This window comes from Lolium rigidum, chromosome 4 (genome assembly GCF_022539505.1).
Source record: "Lolium rigidum isolate FL_2022 chromosome 4, APGP_CSIRO_Lrig_0.1, whole genome shotgun sequence".
Lineage (NCBI taxonomy): Eukaryota > Viridiplantae > Streptophyta > Magnoliopsida > Poales > Poaceae > Lolium > Lolium rigidum.
In genome coordinates, this window is record NC_061511.1 from 23916788 (window position 1) to 23938726 (window position 21939).

General features: G+C 47.3%; 1 protein-coding gene across 1 annotated transcript; it reads left to right on the top strand.

The window, feature by feature from the left end:
- The first annotated feature begins 4533 nt into the window (after positions 1–4533).
- Positions 4534–9286, top strand: LOC124649147 (protein AGENET DOMAIN (AGD)-CONTAINING P1-like). Its single transcript, XM_047188813.1, has 4 exons — positions 4534–5040; positions 6131–6547; positions 8243–8659; positions 8867–9286. The coding sequence occupies exons 1-4, from the start codon at positions 4534–4536 to the stop codon at positions 8879–8881; spliced, it is 1356 nt and encodes a 451-aa protein (XP_047044769.1). The 3' UTR covers positions 8882–9286.
- Positions 9287–21939: the final 12653 nt, after the last annotated feature.

The following is a 21939-nucleotide window of genomic DNA, read 5'->3' on the forward strand; positions in this document are numbered from 1 at the left end:
GGCAAGATGCCGAACTGGTCTCTCAAGATGGTGCTTGATCTGTTCCATGGTATTAGTTGTAGGGACCGAGCCCTCATGACTCGTTCCGGTAGCATATTTAGCTAGCCATGCTTGTTTGTCGGCATCCGCTCCGAAATCCCTGTTGGTGCAATCGGCTTGTGCGCGCCAAGGCATTGCGATCCGGCACGTATGTGCACACGTATCCATGTGGGATCTGCTTAGGCGGCTCATATAGGAATTGGCAATCGCTAGGATCGCCTCCAACCTTGTAGACGACGTACGCCGGTGAACCTGGTGGCTCTGGCGCTGCAAGCGTGAATGGTAGCGGCGGTCTGATCTGGAGCGGTATCTCTCCCTGGTGAGTCCCCAGGGTAGGTCCTGACGGGGAGTACTGATGCTTCATGATTTCCTGCACCACACGGACCGCGACGCGCTCGAAAGCATTCACCAGGCTTTCAGAATAGCGGTGTAGAGAATGAGCCGCCATGTAATTGATTTCCTGGCGCGAGCTGCGGTACGTTCCTCCGAAGGGGTAGACAGGGTTCACTCCGTCAAGAACACCTTCGAGGGAGAACCCCTTCCACCTTACGCCATGTGAACGGGTCCTCACGAAGGAGCCGATGAGATCGGCTTCCAAGATGGCTTTCATCTCATCATACTTCTTCTTTTGCTCTTCGGGCAGATCTGCGTACGTGACTGGTTCGCCAACCACCTCATCCGCAGCTTTTGACATGGTTGCTGCAGATGTCGATGTTGTTGTCGTTGTAGAAGGTCCCACCGGGCGTGCAAGAATGTGTTGCTGTCAAAAACCCACCGGCGAGTAGCGACGGGCAACACCGTAGAGCCGGGAGGCCCCCAGGACTACGATGGACCCTGGTCCCTCGGGCAACGGCCCGCAATGCCTTCTGGCACACGTCCTGACGTTTGCGAGGGTGTGCCACCTGACCTATACCTGGTCAGGAAGGTGATGGATTGCTTCGACTAGTTTCCTGCATGGCAAACACGTAAACATCAAATACGAGCCCCGATCGGCTCTTAGGTTGCCCTGTGGATCGGCTCAAAGAGCCGATTGCCCCATGGTTCATGTTAGATTTATAATGACATGGGGATCATGCTATATCGATATAAAGCTAAACTAATCTACGATAGTTTGGGGTTTTCACCGCATAATCGGAACATCCTACGCGTAGTTGAGCCTAGCAGATACGTAAGATAATGGAAAACCAGCCCTAAAGAGGCCTAAAAACCAACATGAAGTTGATCCCCGGAACAATCCCTCTAGGGCTTAATAAGCCACACCTTACGCACTACCGGATCGTTCAACCCGTTTATAAGGCCTAACCATGCGGATATCAAACCAATCCTTGAAGAACAAGGAGCAACTATAACGGATTAGATCTACTAAATAAAGAACAAGCAAGATGCTGCCCTTACACCTAAGATAGGCGTAAGGGCAGCTAGATATCGAGGGGTAGCGCAGCTAAGCAAGTACATCGTGAAAGCATCGACGTCAGCCCCAAAACATCTACGATAAGGGGTGTTGCTCGCCATCAAAAAGGCTTCAGCACGAGCAACACCAACAACGAATAAACGTATACTGCCTAGATCGCAATATGCGATCTAGGCAGCATGATGCTTACCCGGGAGAAACCCTCGAAACAAGGGGTGGCGATGCGCCTAGATTGATTGGTTATGAACGTGATCGTCCTCCTTTCTCAATAACCCTAGATACATATTTATAGTCCGTAGACTTTCTAACTTGGGAATAAACCCAACCGTGTACGAGCTAAACTCTATCTCTTAATTCTAACCGACACATATCCTACTATAATTTACAGATACACGGGCAATCTTGCCCAAACTTCTTGTACAAGGCCGGTTCGGGAATATTTTCCGTGCATATCCTCTAAGCCCATTTAATCACGGCCCATCTCCAGACTTGGTTAAATTCTGGTGATAACAGTATGTAAAACATGTGAGATAAAACTAGCATGAAACATAAGAAATTATAGATACGTTTGAGACGTATCACGGCCCCGGATCTTTTTGGCGCGGCTATATCCGTGCGGTGGCGGCGCTCCAGCCCAGCCGTTTCTTGGGATACTCTGTTTTTTCCTCTGATGCCGAAGGTTGATCGATCAATCAGATCTGATATGTTTGCCAAGTGGTACCAAGGTACTGTATTTGGCAGTGTGTATTTTGGAGTTCAAAAAATGAATAAATCTGTAAACAGAGGAAAAGGGCAAATTAGCAAGAAATTGATGTAATGTGTGGCAAATAGTAGAAGATCAAGTAATGTGTAGCAAATTATAAAGAACCTAACTAAAGCGTGGAAAATTATAAAATCTCCCCTGAAAGGAACGACCAGGGAGAGACAAACGTACATTGAGGCTGGGCCATAGATGCATATGAGTGAATAATTTTTTTGCAAAAAAGCTGGGCGGGCCATGGCTCGATTTGGCCCCAAAGGAGTTCCGCCACTGCATGGTAGGGCCCTTGAGCCTAACCTACTCACATGTATCCTCGTGGAGTTAGAAGACTAAAATTATTGTGAATTAAAATCGTTTGGAAAAGTTAGGAAAATTTGTATTGTTTTTCTGCAACCGACCTAGCCAACTAAGTATGCAAATGATAGGCTCCACTTATATCCACATGCTAGTGATATCTTGCCAATACATTTAATGTATTGATCATTTGTGACTACAACGTTATATGTCGCAGAGCTCCTAGAGAACGAGTGAGCTTGGATGTTTAGGGTTAAAGTCTATCCTCAAGATGCTCATGGGGCACATGAAGATGAAAAACTTCATGATGTCTATGTTTTTCGTTGATATTGAGCTAGCCTTTTGCTATGCAACTTCTAAAATTCTGCTATGTAATTTTCTGAATCATACTATGCAATAAAAATCTTCGTTTCTTGATTACACATTAAACTATGTATGCTAGCGATTGATCTAGGAATCGACGCCTTAAAAAGGTGAGGCCACTACTTTTTTTAGGAGGAAAACATTTAATCAGCTCTTAAATTATCAGTTATAGAGTCTTGATTACACATTTCCCTGATAGAAGCAGGAACGGGAGACAACCAAACATTGTTGCAACCATTCTTTCTAGCTAGTCTAGCTAAATCATGGGCGACGACCCGTTACAACTTGTTCCAATATTGGTGATAGCACAGTTTGGTAACACATTTCTCAAGGTACTAATGTCCTTGTAGGTATCCAGATTCTTGATGAGCTTTGGGTACTGCTATTGATCGCAGTCACCGGAACGACACAGTCGGGTTCCAGTGTGTTCGGGTTCAGGTTGTGTTCAACGGCTAGATTCAGTCCTTCGCACATCGCTTTTGCTTCCGCTTCTTCAGCACCAAAGCAATTGTTGCCAACCAGGCTAGCCGCCAGAATGACGGAACCCAGATGGTCGCGAACAATGACTTCAGCCGTGGACTCTTTCGATTTGGAGCAAAACCCATCATCTACATTGATCTTGATGCCGCCATTGTCTGGTTTAGCCCATCTCACCATCTTGTATTGCTCTTTCCTGTATGAAACATCTTCCGAGCACATTGAGTCATTATTTTCCAGGGAGCATCATTAGTACATCCTGTATCAAAGTGACGCCCTGTTGTTTGGTTCCTGGAGAAAATTACTGTGACCTATGAGAAAGTCTACCGATCTAGCAATGGTCTTCTCACCCTTATCATGGCAGATATCACATCTGAGATGCCATGCCCTCCAAACAAGCATCAGCATTTTGCTTCTATGAGGTTTTTCTATGTTGAATAGCAGGTTCCGTAGCCAATCTAGGCCTGAATATTTTTTTTTTTTGCGAAAATTCCACCGATCTATTAATAATCATCAACAGTAGTACAAAGATGCCTAAAAGTAATAAAAATTACAAAAAGGTCATTGGACCACCTAGCGACGACTACAGACACTAGCACGAGCCGAAGGCGCGCCGCCCTCCTCGCCCCTCCATCACCGGAGTCAGGCAAAGCTTGTCGTAGTAGAGCTTGTTGTAGTAGACAGACGGGAAGTCGTCGTGCTAAGGCCCCAAAGGACCAGCGCACATTGTTTTCTCATTTCAAGTCTTAATGCTCTTTATTCAGTGCAACTGAAGCAAACTTTTAACATTTGCAGTATGTTTCTTTTTGTATTTGTTGATCAAATCATACCGTCAAATATGCTGAGGTTGACATCAATCTGTGAGCCCTCAACGCTCTTCTCTTTGACGAGGAATTTTACTTTTCGCAATGCTTTACTTTGGCACTCTACAATTTGCCCTCATTTACTTGGACCTCTATTTATTCCCACTCTTTACCCTTTTATTTGAAATTTCTCACTCTTTACTTTGCCTCTTGATTATTTGCCCTTTCCATTTATTTTAATTTCATTTGAGGATCTAGGACAAAACTCCATGACCCCACCCCGCACCATTTCCTTTTTCTGTTCGCCGCCTACTCTGCTCTCTCTACTCCAAACCACAGTCCACACTCCCAATCCAGCTCAGTCTACCACCACCGCAAGAAACCCAATGCGCTCGCCGCGACTCCGCCGCCAGCCGCCGCCGGCGCCCTCGCGTGCGGCGGATCCGCCGGAGCCCGCCGAGGTGATCCCCGCCGGCGAGGTGGTGGAGGTGCTTCTCGACGAGCAAGGCTATCGCGGGGCCCACTTGACCGCCGTCGTCGCGCGCTTCGACCCCGACCTCCGCAGCTACGCGGTCGAGTACGGCACCCTCGCCGCCTCGGGAGCCTCCGGCCGCCCGCTCCCGCAGCTCGTGCCCGCGTCGCAGGTCCGCCCGCGCCCGCCGCCGCCGTCGCCGGCGCAGCCCTCGACCCCCGCTGGCGCTGAGCACGCCGCCGTCGACGCGCTCCGGGACGGCGCGTGGTGGCTCGGCGTCGCCCTCCCCGGCGGCGACCAGGCGGACGGGAGGGTCAAGGTCTGCTTCCCGGAGACGAGGGAGGTGCTGGAGTTCGACGCCGCCGACGTCCGGCCCCACCTCGAGTGGGTCGCCGGCGAGTGGCGCTCCCCCGAGGACATGGTACCAACGAGTTGCACAACATCTCTGCAAAATGTCGTCTTTTTGTAGTACCCTTCTATCTCCAATCGAATTGGGGGAGCGCCCCTTCCGTCACTTGGTTAGGGTTAGAAGATGAGCACTTTTGAAGGGTTTCAATCAGATTGCTGTTGCCCGTGCATTGCCGCTGATTGCAGTATCAGTCTATCTCCATGTGATTTGGGGGTTAGGGTTAAGGAATTGGGGAGCCCATTTTGTAATCTGGTTAGGGTTTTAACATAGAAGATGCTGATGCCTGATCTTGCAAGTTTGCAATGCGTTGGGACAGTTCTGCATCATCGCTGCAAATTGTATTTGAGTGTTGTTGCTGTTGGATTATTGTTCCATGTAGCTTCTGCCTTCTGATGGATGAATGCAGTATCTGATGGAGTGCTACTTCATAGATAGAGTGTTCTGTCACTCTGCCTGAAAGATTGCCATTAAAACAGATTCGCCCAAGAAATTTCTCTGGGCTGCTGTAGGGCTTGCAATCTGTTAGTTAGCAAATAGTGGCTTATACTTGTTAGAATGTGTTTGATCGGACATGGGTCAAAATGAAATAAGGCGAGTCCATCTACAGCTTAGTTGATAGTCGATATTGCTGGTGTTCTTACGTCTCTTGACATGTTTTTATTATAGCTTGATAGAAGTTCATGTGCCAAGATTGTTGTGGAAGTAACAATCCTGAATTAGAGGTTTCTGATTTCTTCTGGATAGTACTCCCTCTGTTCCATAATATAAGATGCCATTACAACCAATATACTGGGACGGAGGAAGTGCATATGATGAGATGTAGTTTGTGTTTTACTTTCTAGCTGCTCCTTAGGTGCATGCATAGCATCATTGGTGATAATAGAACATCTGCAAAATTTTGGATTCGTTCTTTGATTGCTAACACTGAATCATAGAGTTTAGACTTCAGCGTCTATATTCTGCCCTCAATTGTGTACACCATGGTTGCTTAGCTTAGAGTTGCTTATTACAGTATCAAGTTTTTTTTTTTACTTGTGTAGTTTTGTCAATTTGTTTTATTCATTGATTGCTAAGTCACTACTCGCTACTCTCTGCCTGCCAGGAGTCATTGAAGAAAACACCATATACTAAAGGAACACAGGTAGAAGTTGCCAAGTTTGAAGATGATTCTGTTGTAGCTTGGTTTCCTGCAGTTGTTGCAAAGACTATCTGGAAGAATAGCCTCTTAGTGGAGTACACTTTTGGGAAGGGTGATGGTAGTCAACTGCGCAAGGAGATTGTCAATATGAAGGACATCAGACCTTGCCCACCACATGCATCAGCTATTAGCTTCTGCATCGATGATGATGTTGAAGGCTTCCAAGGTGATGGCTGGTGGCCTGGGCGGATTACCGAGATCCGTCCCAAATTAATGTATACATGTAAGATAGAAAATTCAGGAAAGGAGGTTCAGTTGCACCAGAAGGCACTGAGGCTTCGATGTAACTGGACTGATGGCCAATGGAAGCAAGCTGCTGAGGTGTGTACCTAATCATCAAGAAGCTATATTTCTCTGAAATGTTTCTTAAACTTGAAGTTTTGCACTTCATGTGGATGCTTTCTGGGTTGCTTTATATTCTTATCTTCTTAATGCTATAAGCCATTCATGTGTAAAAAAGTGAGCATTCCTAAACCTGCTTAGCAAAACCTCTTTTTTTACTTATGAGTTGATACTGTTTGGGCAGGATGATTCCGTCCATAGGATTTTTGCTACAGGGGCCCTTTGGATCACAGAGATGGGCAATCAATACTTATGGATTGCTTTACTATGCCCCTGATTCCATATGATATTTAGCATGAAGTCATACCTCTTGATTTTTTTTTCCTTTGTGTCTGTGGGAACTAGGGCATGCATTCTGTATGTAAAAAATTCCCTCATTTTTTCTGTGGTGAAATAGAACTGCTCATGATTCCTATTCCTTTGATTCCATTTCCTATCATAGAGAGGCTTAAATTTTTACTTAACACGGGAGCTGTGTTTAATAGGGACATTTGCTCCCTTTGTACAATACATTTGTGTGTGAGGAACTGGGACACTGTTAATAACATGATATATTAGATATATTTATTAAATTTCTGTTGGTCATATTTATTTGCGTTAAACTAGCTAATTTATTTCTCCCCTCATTCGTGTACGTATGGTGTATTAAGTTTCCTTAAGACAAGACTTTGACCAAGAATTACTTTGTTAATATGTGGTTTATATGACATAAAGTTGATATCGATAGTCCTTTTCAAAAGTACCTACTGATTATTTTGATTTTTATTATATAAACCACATATTGACGAGTAATTCTTGTTCAAAAATATTGTCTTAACAAAACATAATATGCCGAACATATGGGAATGGAAGAAGTGGTTTGTAGTCCCCAATTTTTAAATTCATGCGGCCGAAAATATCTGCTCCAGTGGTGCAATACGTAGTTCACTTTTTCCCTCTTTTTTCTCTGTCGAACACACATCATAATGTGTGCCATTTTGTACTAGAGAGAACCGTGGCCTCCTCTTGTTATTAATTTTCTCAAGCAAGGGATAAACCATACATCTTTGGCCTTTATTACCAGGATTTAGCCAAATATAAGAATGTCTCTGCTGTAAGACACATTACAATGTCTTTCTTTGTTTTCATATTCCCAACATGATTATACACATGTATAAGATCTTATAATGTCTCTGTTGTAAGACCTTATAACACATTGATGTTTTTTTTGTTTGTGTGTTTTACCAGATTAGATGAAGCTTCAGTTTAATTAGTAGACAGCTTCCTTGTAACGTTAATCCACTTTCTTGAGAGGTTATACATGTGTATAATCATGTTTACTCGTGTCTCATTCATGGCTGGTACTAATAGCTAAAAATTTCAAATGTGTTATGAGCCACATCCTTAGCAGTTACATCACTTGAACAACCAAAAATTGTGTGATACTACTCCAATAGTGTCAATGCTCTCTCATCCAGAAAACCAAGTTAATCGAGGGACATTACAGGTAGTTCTTCTCAAGTTTGTCAAAGCTAGAATACATCTGTGTTTTCTGTTGAATCCTGAAATTGTATGATGAGTAGCAAATACACACCGCTAATGATTTTTTTATAGGTAGTACAAGTTTAAAACACTTTAAACTGCTAAAATAGCTAAGAACTGTTGCCTTTCCTTTGCCCTTTGGCCATCTTTCAGGATTTGCCGCAAACAAAGTTTAGAGAAGGCAGCAGGGTTGAAGTCAGCAGTAATGACGAAGGTTTCTGTGGAGCTTGGTTCCAGGGGACTATCGTTAAATCTGTTGGCCACAAGTTTCTGGTGGAGTATGACACGCTGAAGGCTGACGATGAAACCACACCTTTGACAGAAGTCATTGGAGCGGAGCACATCAGGCCCCCTCCCCCAGTTATCCCCGTCACCAGTGGTTTCAAGTTACTTGATGAAGTGGACGCCTTTACCAACGATGGATGGTGGGTTGGCATGATATCCGAGGTTATTAGCGATCAGAAGTGCATGGTCTACTTCAAGGCTTATCAGGAACAGAATGAATTTGGGCTTGAACAGCTAAGGCTTCACTGCGATTGGCTGGGGGGGAGGTGGATGCGGGCTTCTCCGGTACTCTCTACCACCTATCTATTTTCTCTACCTCTATGATTTACAGTTGATAGTGGAATTACCACAAGTATAATTTACTCATAACTGCTAGTTGTATACCTACCCTAATCTCCTCATGTCCTCTGGACCAGTTATCACCTTTTGTTGCTTATCAATTACTGTCTGTGAAATGCAACTTTTTTAACTGACGATTTACATCCCTGGCAGGCACTGGAGATGTGAAGGCTGAAGAGATGCGCCCATCTTTTTTGTACATGAGCCTGGGGTAATACCTACGAGCACGGCTTCGCTAATTATCATCCTTGCTGAACTGACGTGGTCAGCAAACTGGTAGAGATGATGACCTTGCAGTGGTTGCAACTCCGGCAGCAGTTGATGGGAATGTTTATCAAACAGAGACCATCACCGTCACCAGTAAACATTCATCGCATATTGTGGGACAGTAAAGCTATTAACGACTTGTAGACGACCTTTCTGCTTTTCAAATTCGGGATGTGTATGTAGTGGACTGCTTTCGTTCCATGTGAGGGCACTCAAACCCAGTGTAACCTCCAACGGTTCGTCCTTGCTGAAACTGTACTATGCCCCGATTTGATTGCACCTTCGATTAGCTTTTGGACCACTTAATTGCTCTTGAATTCACGAATTCAATGTTGCTCGAGGAGAGAACATGGCCGATTGATTAACTTGCCTGAAATGAGTCTCTTCTCTGACGGTGACAATGCATTACCAACTCTCCAGGTTTGTACCAGGCTAGAGCCTAGGAGAAACGAGTTTACTGGATGCTATCATGCAGATTGCGTTTTCTGCTTGTGTTGTGTCGTGCGTGTATGTGCAATCTGTGCATGCAAGCGTGACTGAGCAGAACGTTTCATCAAAATCGCATTGCTTAGCTATCTTTCTTATGGGCGGTGCCTTTCTCTATCGATTGTCATTGATACTCGCCCTGTGCCAACACACGCGAAAAATATAAGTGAATTCCCAATAATGTAGTAAAACTTGTTGGATATTTTGTCTTTTAATAGATAGCTCTAGAAGAGAATATTATCCACTTCCAACATTCCTCCAAAAACAAAAGATTCGACACGCAGCCCCTAGTGTCAAATCACTAGTACGTTTTGGTTGGCGTGGCAGAGGTATCCAATTACTCCTGCGAGCGATGCGACTGCTCAAAGCTGACCGTACTATGGCCATATTAGTGCGGCTATTGGACATATCTACTATCCTAATTAGTCGTATCACTGGGGGAAATGCACTTTGGCTCATAGGAGCATATGCTCCCATTATGTGAATCCACATTTCAAAGTGTTAAAAAATTCTAAACTAAATTTTTACATGTACATCTACACATTTTATGTTGGTACACAAGTTTTCAAAAATAAAAACATTTTTCTGTGGCTCCTGTAAAAAAGACAAATTTTGATGCTGTAACACGACTACGTACAGGACATTTTTTTGTCTTTTTTGTACACATCACACAAAATGTTGTTTTTCCACGAAAACTTGTGAACGAACATAGGATGTCATGATGTATACCAAAACATTTATATCAGATTTTTTTGACATTTTTAAAATTATTTTTTTATTATTTTCTATAATGGGTGCATATGCACGCGTGTGCCAAAACGCCACCTCCTATCACTGGTCCATACCGTCCATCAAATCGATCCATGAAGTGCATGTTTGTAAATAGTTCTACTTTCCTCTTTTTCTCTCCCTTGATTGATATTCTTTTTTCATGGAAAGTATTTGGTTACCCGCTACACCTCTTTTTGGTTTACTGGTGAGACTCGTCTGTTTATCATTATGTTTGAAATCACAGGAATATTTCCTAGTGTCAACTTCACACGACGTTCTATTTTAAAATTTTTAGTTCAGACTTATCGAACGTTTTTTTTTCTTCACTACAACGACAACTATGGGTTATGGCATATACACCTAACTCATTAGCAAAATTTCGAAGTTTTCTATGTTGTGAAAGTAAACATCTGTCACGGATAACTCTATTTTCAGTTCATGCATAACTCGACGTGCCATGACGACTATTTACGTGTTTGTCCATGTGTATGTTTTTGAAATTCTGCAAACCAAAGAGGCCCTGCCTGTTTTGATCGAGGCAGTTTGCTCCGATAAACTGACTGTATAAAATTTCTTGATGTGCCACATTGCAAAATGTATGGACGTGATAAATATGCAAGTACATTTGCAACTTTATTACGCTGCTTGAGAAATCCCACTCTTATAACAAAACACACTGGAAAGAAAGCCGGGTAACAGCTCAAAGGGATCACCGGATCAGGCCGGCGCTTGGCTTGCAGTGCTTAATTTCTAGAGGACCATCCAGTACACAGATGTTGCATTGCATCTATTGCATACCACAGCAAGCAGCAGTAGCTGAGGCTTATCCTGCTGGTCTAGCACAAGCAGATATGCTTTTACATTAATTGCAGCTATGCAAAGACATCGACACGATGCTGCGCCGCGGTAATTATCTTGTTGCATGTGTCTTGTCTGTATCGTAACTGAACTTTACCACGCCTTTTCAACAAAATCTTGGCAGCAACACAAGTTTATAACATGTGGGCAGACAGTCTTGGCATAATACAACTGCGGGTCAACGTGAGTCAGTGACGCAACCGACGGTTATAAAACAATGTTAGCTTACTCTCGCCAATAAGCACATGTTTAACCTTTATTTTATCTCAACTTTGACAGAATTTATGAAAAACTTAGTAACATATGTGCCATCAAATAAGTATGTTATGAAACTACATTTTAACACGGATATGGTGATACTAATTTAGTGTTATAAATGATACTACTTTTTCTATAATGTTGGTTAAATTTTTAGAAAAAAATGACTTTAGACAAAAGCTAAATGTACACTTATCCATGGACGGACAAAGTATGTGGTAAAATTTGGTAATGTGTGGTTATGAAGGATGAACCAGACATATCGGTGTATAATTTGATCTTCTTCTAAATGACTTACGTGGTGATCGTTATCATTAACCTGAAATTCTTGCTTATGTGTTTTGAGGAGATGTCCGGGCTAAAAATCAACTACCACAAGAGCGAGGTGATCGTTATGGGGCAACCTATTGAGGTGCAGCACAGGGTGGCAAACATGCTCAATTGCAAGTTAGGAGACTTCCCCTTCATGTACTTAGGCCTCCCCATTTCCGATCGCAAGCTCTCTATAGACCAATGGATGTTTTTGGTTAGAAAATTAGGCCTAAAGATTGAAACTTGGTTGGGAAGATTTCTTTCCTCGGGGGGAAGGCTAATTCTATCCAATTCTTGCATGTCTAGTTTGCCCATGTTTGACATGGGACTATTCTTGCTCCAAGATGGGGTTCACCCCAAATTTGACTCGCATCGATCTCGGTTCTTTTGGGAAGGATCGGGACCGAAGCGTAAGTACCACTTAGTCAATTGGCCGGCGGTTTGTCGTCCTAAGGAAGCCGGGGGGCTAGGACTACTCAACTCCAGGAAAATGAATATAGCTCTTATGCTCAAATGGGTTTGGAAATTGTACCAGGGGGACAATGCCTTATGGTCTCAGATTATTCGCGCCAAGTATGCTTCTGCGACCGATATCTTCGCTGGCTCAGGTGTGGGAGGCTCACCTTTTTGGAAAAGCTTGCATAAAATCAAACACTTCTTCAAGCTTGGAGCCAAGCACATGGTTTATGATGGGATACGTACCATGTTCTGGCTAGACCGATGGGTGGGACAACGACCTCTTAAGGATTCCTTCCCCAACTTGTTCAACATCTGTGATAACTCACAACTTCTTGTAGTCTCAGCGTGTGAAGAACCCTCGAGACTCAGGTTCCGAAGATCTTTCAACTTAGCAGCCCGACAGGAGTGGGAGGAACTACAACATATTCTAGACCAGATCAACCTATGTCCTAGGGAGGACAAGGTAGTTTGGAGTCGCGACCCTTCAGGATGCTATTCAGTCTCTTCGATGTACAACAAGCTATTCGAGGGTGCTTCGGTAGCCTATGCTAGGGACATTTGGGAGGCCAAATTACCGCTTAAAATTCGTATCTTCACCTGGCAGCTAGTTCTTGATCGTCTCCCGTCCAGCCTTTTGATCGCCTCGAGACTTGGCCCAGCCATCGGGCGCTGGCCTTATGTGACAGCCCGGAAAACACCGATCATATTTTCTTTTCTTGCTCGCTCGCCAGATTTATGTGGAGTATGGTTAGACAGCTGCTAGAATGCCGTTGGTCTCCCACATCCTTTGCTCAATTTTATGCTATTGTCTCTAGTTATTCGGGTCGCCTCCGGCGTCTTATTTGGACTTTGTTTGCGGCTCAAAGTTGGACGCTTTGGAACGTTCGCAATAAGCATGTGTTTGAATCAAGGGTGATTTCGAAACCGGCTAACCTTCTATATAAAATCATTGTAATTTTGAAGCTGTGGACGCCACTCGCAAAACACCAAGACAGAGCAAACCTGTTGGAGCTGACAAGGCAACTAAAACTTATACACGCGGACATGGTGGCAAGTGAGAGCTAGGTGGCATTGACTAGCGAGCGTGAGTCCCAGGATTGGGTAGGGACAGCCGTTTGGAGTAGTGACGGCGTTGCTTGGCCTACCTCTAGCATGCTTTTTTCGATCTAGTTTGTTTATCTCTGTAACTATGATGGCTAAGTTGTATGCCGCAGCACTGTTTCAAACCTGAGGGCTTTATTAATTTAAAGTCGGGCACTAGCTGCCTTTTATCTAAAGAAATGACTTGCGTGGTCATTATCGAAATCGTCAACAATGTTCATGCACACCTTCTAGTTTTATAATAACATATTGGAAATAGGACATCATGTTGGGTGGCAATTCCAAGTCCATAGGAGGTTTCCTTGTGTATCTTGGGATGTGGGTGGCTGGGTTTTGTCGAGTCGCAGCTCGAGAGCGAGTGGTGGTGGTGTGTCGAGGATGCGGGCCTAGAAGGTGTTCTTGCAGGTAGACAACACACACTACAAGAAAATCAGGTGGTACATGACGTTTTCAAAACTGTCACGGGTAAGATGCGAAAAGTCACGGGAAGCTGTCCGTGACGAAATCTGTGACAAAAAATGTCACGGACCTTGCGTCATAAACAAACATATGTTGTTTTCGGTTGCCAGAAAATGTCTCGGATGGCTGTGACGATTCAGAATTTCGTTAGGCCTAACTGGACCAGCCCAGGCCTGGTCACCTGTGAACTTTTTTCTCGGCAAGGATAGCTTTTGACATGTTCAAATCTGGGTGGGCCTGCTGCCGTTATTGTCGCTTGCTCATGTCATGAACAATGTTTCTGCCATCATCAAGGCCATGAAGATTTTTTTTGTCACACCTTATCAGCGGCTTCGACCATGTGGACCAATTAGAGGTTGACATGTGTCCATCCTACATGACGCGTGGACCAATCAGTGGGTAACATGTGGACCATTAAGAGGTTGACATGTGTCCATCCTACATGACGACCGTCTCTATCTGGTTATTTATAGTTAGTATAGTTCATTTCATATTACATTTTATTAGCATGCCACATTCTTATACTATAGTTAGTATCGTTCATTTAGTTATCTGGAGCCTTCTTTAGTATCGTTTAGCCATCTATAAAATTAATGTTCTCCAAGACATTACAAAAACAAGAGACTATTTGGTTATGCTGTACGAGAAATTTGTTTGCAGAGGAAGCATGATAGAGCTGGTATTCTTGATGACAAAAAGCAGCATACTAGTCATGTTAAAGATGAATGGTAGATGCACCATGATGATCGAACAAGAAGAACGCCCAGGAAGGATTAGTCTTGGTTATGTTGTGAAATGTAATTTGACTTGATTTAAACTCCTTTTGTATTTAAATGTCTATTTATTTGTGCATTGTGCTTCATCAGAAGCTTCTGCTGATAGGATGTGCAACTAAGGCTGCACATCTATCAGATTTCTGGACTGAAATGTACTGCTAGCATGTGGCGACAACTCTCTGCCACAGAACGAACATGGTGTCGAAATCTGCAGGGTTGTACAATATCATTGACTGCCACTTGAAATTGTAACTGTTAGAAAGACACCTGACTATCGGTATCGGAATCTCCGATCAAAACACCGGACTTGCGTTGCACCAAGCTGGAGGACGGCCGGTGTCTCCAGATTTGGCTGACATGTGCCTAACAACTGCCCGTCAGAGATATGTAATATCTAAAAAATTGTGATCATTGTGTTGTCTAGCTTGCAAGTTAGAGACGATGAAGATAATATGAAGATACCCTAACCCTAGCCCTAACTCTAAATCCTAACCCTAACCCTAACGATGATTACAGACAATTGGCGAGCCAAAAGCAGCGTCGTCCTCGGCCCTCCATCATTACAGTAAACAGACGGAAAGTCGTCGTGCTAAGAGCATCTCCAGTCGCGTCCCCCAAAGCGTCCCCCAAACCGCGCCGGATCTAGCGTTTGGGGGACGTGTTTTATTCGTGTCGCGTTTGGGGGACGTCGCTCCCCAGCCGCGTCCCCCAAACGCCGCCTCCAAATGAATATTTGTCCACGAAAACAAAGGTTTTCATTCAATTTTGATTATATATTACAAAGTTTGAATGAAAACGGCTAGATTTCATCTAAACCTAGACTACTGACCGCCCGGCGGCGCGTTCGACGGCCCCGCCCCGTCGTCGCCTCCCCTACGCCGCAGCTCCTCCTGCGCGCGCCTCCTCTCCTTGCGTTCGGCGGTGGCCAAACGGTGCCGCTCCCGCCGCGCGTCCTCCGCCGTCCCCTGCTGCGCCGCCTGGAGGGAGAGCTCGATGGCGCGACGAATATGCGCCTATTCGCGGGCACGGGCGTCGTCCTGGAGCTTCTTCTCCGACTCGAAGGACTCGACGAGGGCGCGTTGCTGATCGGCCGTCTCGTCCGGGTGCGGCCCGTCGTTGTCGGACCAGTCGAACTCGTCGTCGTCGTCGTCCTCCACCTCGGTCTCCTCCGCCTCGGCCTCCTCCTCCTCCATTGGCGCCTCCTCCTCCACATCTGTTGGCGCCTCCATCATCATCGCCGCAAACACGTCGGCCTCCGCCGCCAACTGCTCCGCCCGCCTCCCCCATAGCGCCGTCAGCGCCGCCTCCCGCTGCCGACGCTCCTCCGCCGTCACCTGCTGCTGGAGCTCGATCGACTCACGCCGCCGGCGCTCGATCGAGTCACGTCGTTCACGGAACGGCGCACTGTCGCTCATCGCGCGCGCGCCGGCGCTCGTCGGCCCATCGGCTGCTCCATCTCCTCCCGGTACCGGCGCCGTCGCGCCTCTTGTCCCGTCGAGGCGTCGAACGCCGCAACGGTGTCGCACTGCTTGCTCCTGCCACGGCTGCGCCGCCGCGGCCTCCTCGAGCTGCGGAGCGAGGGCGGAGCACGCCGCTAGATCCGCCGCCTGCTGCGCCTCACGCCGGCGGCGGGCCTCCTCCTCGAGTGCCTCCTCTAGTGCCGCACGCCGCTGCCGGGGCTGGAAGTGGAGGAGACGGCGGTGGAGGGAAGTGGCCATCGCCGGGGCGGTTCGCCATTGCCACTGGTGATGGAGGAGACGGCTGTGGAGCGACGAGGGCTGTGTTTGTTGCCGGCGGGGTGTGGTGGCTACCATTGATGAGCCCCTTTCGTCCCATTGCCCGGCGGCTTCTTGGCCGCTTTCTTCGCCATCTTTTTGGGGGCTGTCGGCGGCGCCATGTAGAGAGGGTAGCGGCGGCGGGTGGACGGCGGGAGGGAGAAAGAAATCGGCGGGATAGGAGAAATGAATCGGCGGCGGGATATGTTTTGGGAGGCCTGTGCGCGGCGGTATAGGCGCGATTTGGCGGGAGCGGCGGGATTTGGCGGGAGTGTGAGACGAATTTTCCCTGTGCCGCTGATGGGTCGGCCCCGCGTCGGTTCGCCTCGCTTTTCGTTGTGTCCGGCATCCCCGGAGCGTCCCCTGTGGGACGGGGACGGGCTCGGGGCGCCGGACACCGTATAGGGGCGCGCCGGACAAAAAAGGGCTTTGGGGGACGCGGCTGGAACGCATTTTTCGTCCGGCGCGCCCCAAATTCCTTTGGGGGACGCTTTGGGGGACGCGACTGGAGATGCTCTAAGCTCTAAAGAACCATCAAACCAGTTATGATATTTCATGTTTTCATAAAGTCAACCAGAAGTAATGATTGTCTCTTAGTCAATACATGCCATAAATTACGAGGCGACGAATTCAGCAGAAGACCATTTTTAAAGAGAATAAGTTAGGTTATCTACAGCTACAAGTGGCATCCGGAGTCTGAGTGTCATTTGCGTTGTCTGAAAGATCCTTGCCAAATTGGACACCGAGGAAGGAAATTAATCGGAGCCTAGAGACGAAGAGAGACATCGCCCTACGGTGAAGATGGAAGTTGAAGAAACCACGGCGAGGCGAGCTGCATGGCTGGCCAGCTTGCCCTTGTTATGTTATGGATGGGATGAATTAACTCCAGCTAACAGCAACACCTACATCCACCTATACAGCACAAGTAGAACTACAGTGCGTGCCAGTGGCATCTCATCTCCTCTTTGCCTCCTCCATTGAATTCCTCCGCGAGAACCTGCCCGCCAATGGCAATGGGACACCCACTCCATTGAACACCATCAATGAGCTGGGTCAGCTACATCATAATTAATTGGTCCTGCCCGCGCTACCGCGTGTGTGTGCAGAGAGAACAGTAGCGATCAGGAGGTAGAAGACAGGTTAAACATCTTTACAGGCTAGCGGACTCCAGTACGTCCATCAGACGGACCACTGCCCGTACTTGCTTGGGGCGATTTTTGGTAGGCTGGTCCATTTTTCGGGCTTCGTGAACAGGCTTTTTCGATCTTCAGGGGCTCGTGGGAGTGTCAATAGGCTTCTCAGAGGCGCCATTGACGGCCACCATATCAGGTGAAGGGGCAATAGAAGGTGTACCTAGAGGCTCACCAAAGCCATGGTGTACTAGCGGTGGTGAAGCCAAACGAGAAGATTATTTGCAGCTCATTGTAGTTGACGAATGGACGTTTTCAGGAACTCGACGTCCTCGAGGTGATCCTTGTAAGATTGTATTATGTCTCACAATTGATACAAAACTATTTGGGGTAAAAGGGATATAAATAGTAGAGCCAACCGACTAAGCCTAAAACCCTAGCTTGCGTTACAAGTCTAGCTTAACCGAAACATATAATCTAACATCCCCGCAGTGTCAACGTGGGGTTCAATCACGTTGAGACTGAAACGAATGTCATGAAAGCGGCTGTGTTGGCGAGTCCCTTGGTAAAGATGTCGGCGAACTGCGCTTGTAGTGGGAACATGAAGAACTCGAACTTGGCCCAAAGCAACTTTCTCCACTGACGAAGTGAATATCTATCTCAATATGCTTTGTCCGCCGATGCTTGAGCTGGATTGCTTGGACATGTAAACCGCTGAAATATTATCACAATAAACAATAGTGGCCTGCTTGGATGGGACGATGAAGTTCGGCCAACAACTGCCGTAGCCAAAGCTGTCTCGGCAAGCTTGCATGTGCAACGGCTCGATACTCAGCTTACGCGAGACGAGCGTGAAACCGTAACTGTCGCTTAGAAGACCATGAAAGCAAATTGTTACCCATAAAAACACGAGTATCCGGACGTGGACCGACGAGTGTCGGGGCATCCAGCCCGATCCGCATCGAGTATCTTTGTCAAACTAGTAGGTGAAGTGGTGTTTATGTGAAGGCCATAATCTAATGTTCCTTTTAGATATCTAAGAGTGCGTTTCATGTGATTGTAGTGAGGAACTCGTGGATCATGCATATATAGGCAAACTTGTTGGACGAGAATAAGATATTTACGGGCGTGTTAGAGTAAGGTATTGTAGTGCACCCGCAATGCTACGATAGAGAGTTGGGTACGAGAATGGTTCGCCATCGGCGAGAGAGTTTGGCGCTAGTGTCAACGAGGTGTACGAGCAGGTCGACGGTCAATCATGCCTGCGCGGTTGAGAAGATCTAGAATGTCGCGACGTTGGGAAAGAAAAAGACCATTAGAGTCACGTGTAACAGTGATGCCAAGAAAATGATGAAGCACACCAAGATCAGTCATAGAGAATTCAGAGTTAAGCAGGATAATAATATGATCAAGAAAAGTCTTAGTGGAAGCAGTGAGAATGATATCATCAACATAAAGAAGAAGATAAGATGTGTGTGTGGAAGTGTGATAGACAAAAAGAGAGGTGTCGGTGAGAGAGGGAGTGAAACCGATTGTTTGAATGTAAGTTGAAAAACGTTGGAACCAAGCCCTAGGGGCTTGTTTGAGACCATAAAGAGATTTTTGAAGGAGACAAACATGATCGGGAGCGAGAGGAGTCTTGAAGCCTAAAGGTTGTTGACAATAAACGGTTTCTTGGAGAGCACCATGAAGAAATGCATTTTTGACATCGAGTTGGTGAATGGGCCAAGAAGAGGAAGTGGCGATGCTAAGAACGGTGCGAATAGTGCTAGGCTTGACAACGGGAGAGAAGGTCTCGTCGTAGTCGATGCCGTGCTTGCTGAGAGAAACCACGACAAACCCAGCGAGCCTTGTAGCGAGAGAGAGTTCCGTCGGAGAGAAATTTTTGGCGGAAAACCCATTTGCCGGAAACAATATTTGCACCAGACGGGCGAGGAACAAGGCGCCATGTATCATTGTGAATGAGAGCAGAAAACTCATCACGCATAGCGGCAGCCCAGTTAGGATCGAGAAGAGCACTTTTGTATGTTTTAGGGATGGGGGAGATTGGAGAAGTGGTGGCATGAAGATCTAGACGCGGCCCTTTTGGAACGTGAAATCCCGTTTTGGCCCGAGTGCGCATTGTGTGATCATTTGTGGGAGATTGGGTAGGAACAGCATGGGGTGGTAGAGGTGGAGTGGGATGAACAACGACGTCAGGCGCAGCGGATGAGTCGGACGTCGAAGATGGTGGAATAGGTGGAGAAGGAGCGGCGAGGGAGGTGGGTGTATCGGGTGTAGGTGCGGACTCGCAGAGGAAGCAACCGACCCCGCTGTCGCGGCAGTGGAGTCGGCTGAAGGGGCTGCCGCGGCAGCCGGCAGGCGATGAGGGCACTGGGGTGGCGGTAGGAGCGGTGTAGTGGTGAGGAAACCTAGCGGGGTGAGCTATGGGATGATGTAGGGTAGGCGATGGGTCAATGGGAGTTTGGGAGGGTGTCCGTGTGGAGAAAGGGAAGATATGCTCGGAAAAAGTAACGTGCCGAGAGATGTGGACGCGGCCGGAGACGAGATCCGAGCAGCGATAACCCTTGTGTTCATCGAGTATCCTAGAAAGACACGGGGAATGGAGCGAGGTGATAGTTTGTTGGTGGAGATGGTGGCGGTGTTTGGAAAACAAAGACGACCAAAGACGCGAAGTTCGAGTAGTTGGGATGACTAAGGTAAAGAGAGTAGAATGGTGTAGAGTTTGTATTGGACTTGTGAGGCCGGATGTTAAGTAAGTAGGTGGCTGTGCGTAAGGCTTCGGCCCAGAATTTTGGTGGCATTGAGGAGTGGATTAAAAGGGTGCGAATGATGTCGTTTATTGTGCGAGCGAGCGTTACGCCTTGCCGTTTTGAGGTGAAGTGTATGGGCATGAAAATCGGAGAAGAATGCCATGTTGAAGAAAGAAGTTTCGGTTTTGAAAGTTATCAAATTCTTTGCCGTTGTCACATTGGATAAATTTAATGGGAAGAAAGAAGTGTGTGGCGACATATTTTTGAAAGTTTAGGAAAATGGTGTGTACGTCTGATTTGTTGCGTAAAGGAAAAGTCCGGACAAAGTGTGTGAAATCGTCTAGAACGACTAGATAATATTTAAAGTCGAGAGACACTAGTATGGGGAGATGTCCATAAATCGCGAGTGCAAAAGTTCAAAAGGAAAGGTACTAACGGTAGTAGAGGAACTAAAGGGCAAGCGAACATGTTTTCCTTGCTGACAAGAGGGACACATGGAGGTATTATGACTATCCTTATTACAATTTATTGAAAATTCGCTAAGTATAGAAGACAAGATAGCGTTGTGGGGGTGGCCGAGACGGTGATGCCAGAGGTCGACGGACGCCGCCATGGAGGTGGGTGGGTCGTGGGTGGCGGCGCCATGGAGAGTGTAGAGGTCGCCGGAGCTATTGAACCGAGCGATCTCCGCTTTGGTGCAGTAGTCCTTCACGAGATAAACCAAACGGATCAAATTCCATAGAAACAAGATTGTCACGGGTGAACTGACGAACAGAAATTAAGTTTTTGATTAGCGCGGGTGCAATAAGGACATCACGTAGGAGGAGTTGTTTGGTGGGTGTAGGTATGGTGGTTTGGCCGGTGCAATATATAGGTATAGTACAGTGCCGTTTCCTAGGACTATGGATGAAAGTGGTGTGGTGGAAAAATTTGACAGCATATTACTAGAAGCAGACATGTGACTAGAAGCACCAGAATCGAAAATCCAGTCCATACACGAGTTTCCCGGGCAGCGAAGTTGTTCATGGCCTGCAAGAACGCAGATTGGTCCCAGCTCGGTGAAGGAGCGGAGGTCGGTTGATGCGGCGGGGCGGTTGGAGCAGGCGGCATGAGGATAGGCGAAGGCTGAAACATGCGGGGGTGCCGATATGGCATGTATAGCATCCCCCGTCGTAGTAGGCCGGGGCGGCGTGGTAGGCGTTCGGCGGGGCGCGGCTGGCCGAGGAGTCCAGGGGAACCGGTGTGGGGGCGAAGACCGGCGCCCGAGCACCCGTGTAGGCTGGAGGAGCGCCGATCGGAGAGGGGCCGCCCGGGGCATGGACCAAGCCTGAACCATGCCGGTCCGGGGGTCATGAGGAGGGCGCCGAGGTAGGCGGCGCGGCAGGTGCTGGCGCGGGCGTCGGTACCGCCGGTGGCGGGCGCCAAGCGGGAGGAGCGGCGAGTGCTGGCGCGGGCGTCGAGCGCGGCCGGAGGAGTGGCGGATCGCGGCGACCGGTACATCGGATTCTTGCCCTTGTAGTTGGGGCTGGGACGCCGACCGGGAGGAGGCTGCCCGGCCGAGGCCGGAAACGGTACCGGGGGTCTGCCGCGGCGAGTGGGCTGGCTCGTCGGGCCTGCCGGTGCGGGAGTAGGCAGCGGGGGCGGCCGGGTGGAGGCGGCGAAGACGTGAGGCCGCGCCTCCCGCCGTGTGAGGTCATCATCGGCGTTCGCAGCGGGGACCGGATCTCCTTGAAGGAAGGGCGAGGCTGCATGAAGGGAATCATGGCCGCTTGAGTCTTGAACCGGTCGCCGAGCCCTTGGAGAAGGATGTTGATAAGGCGG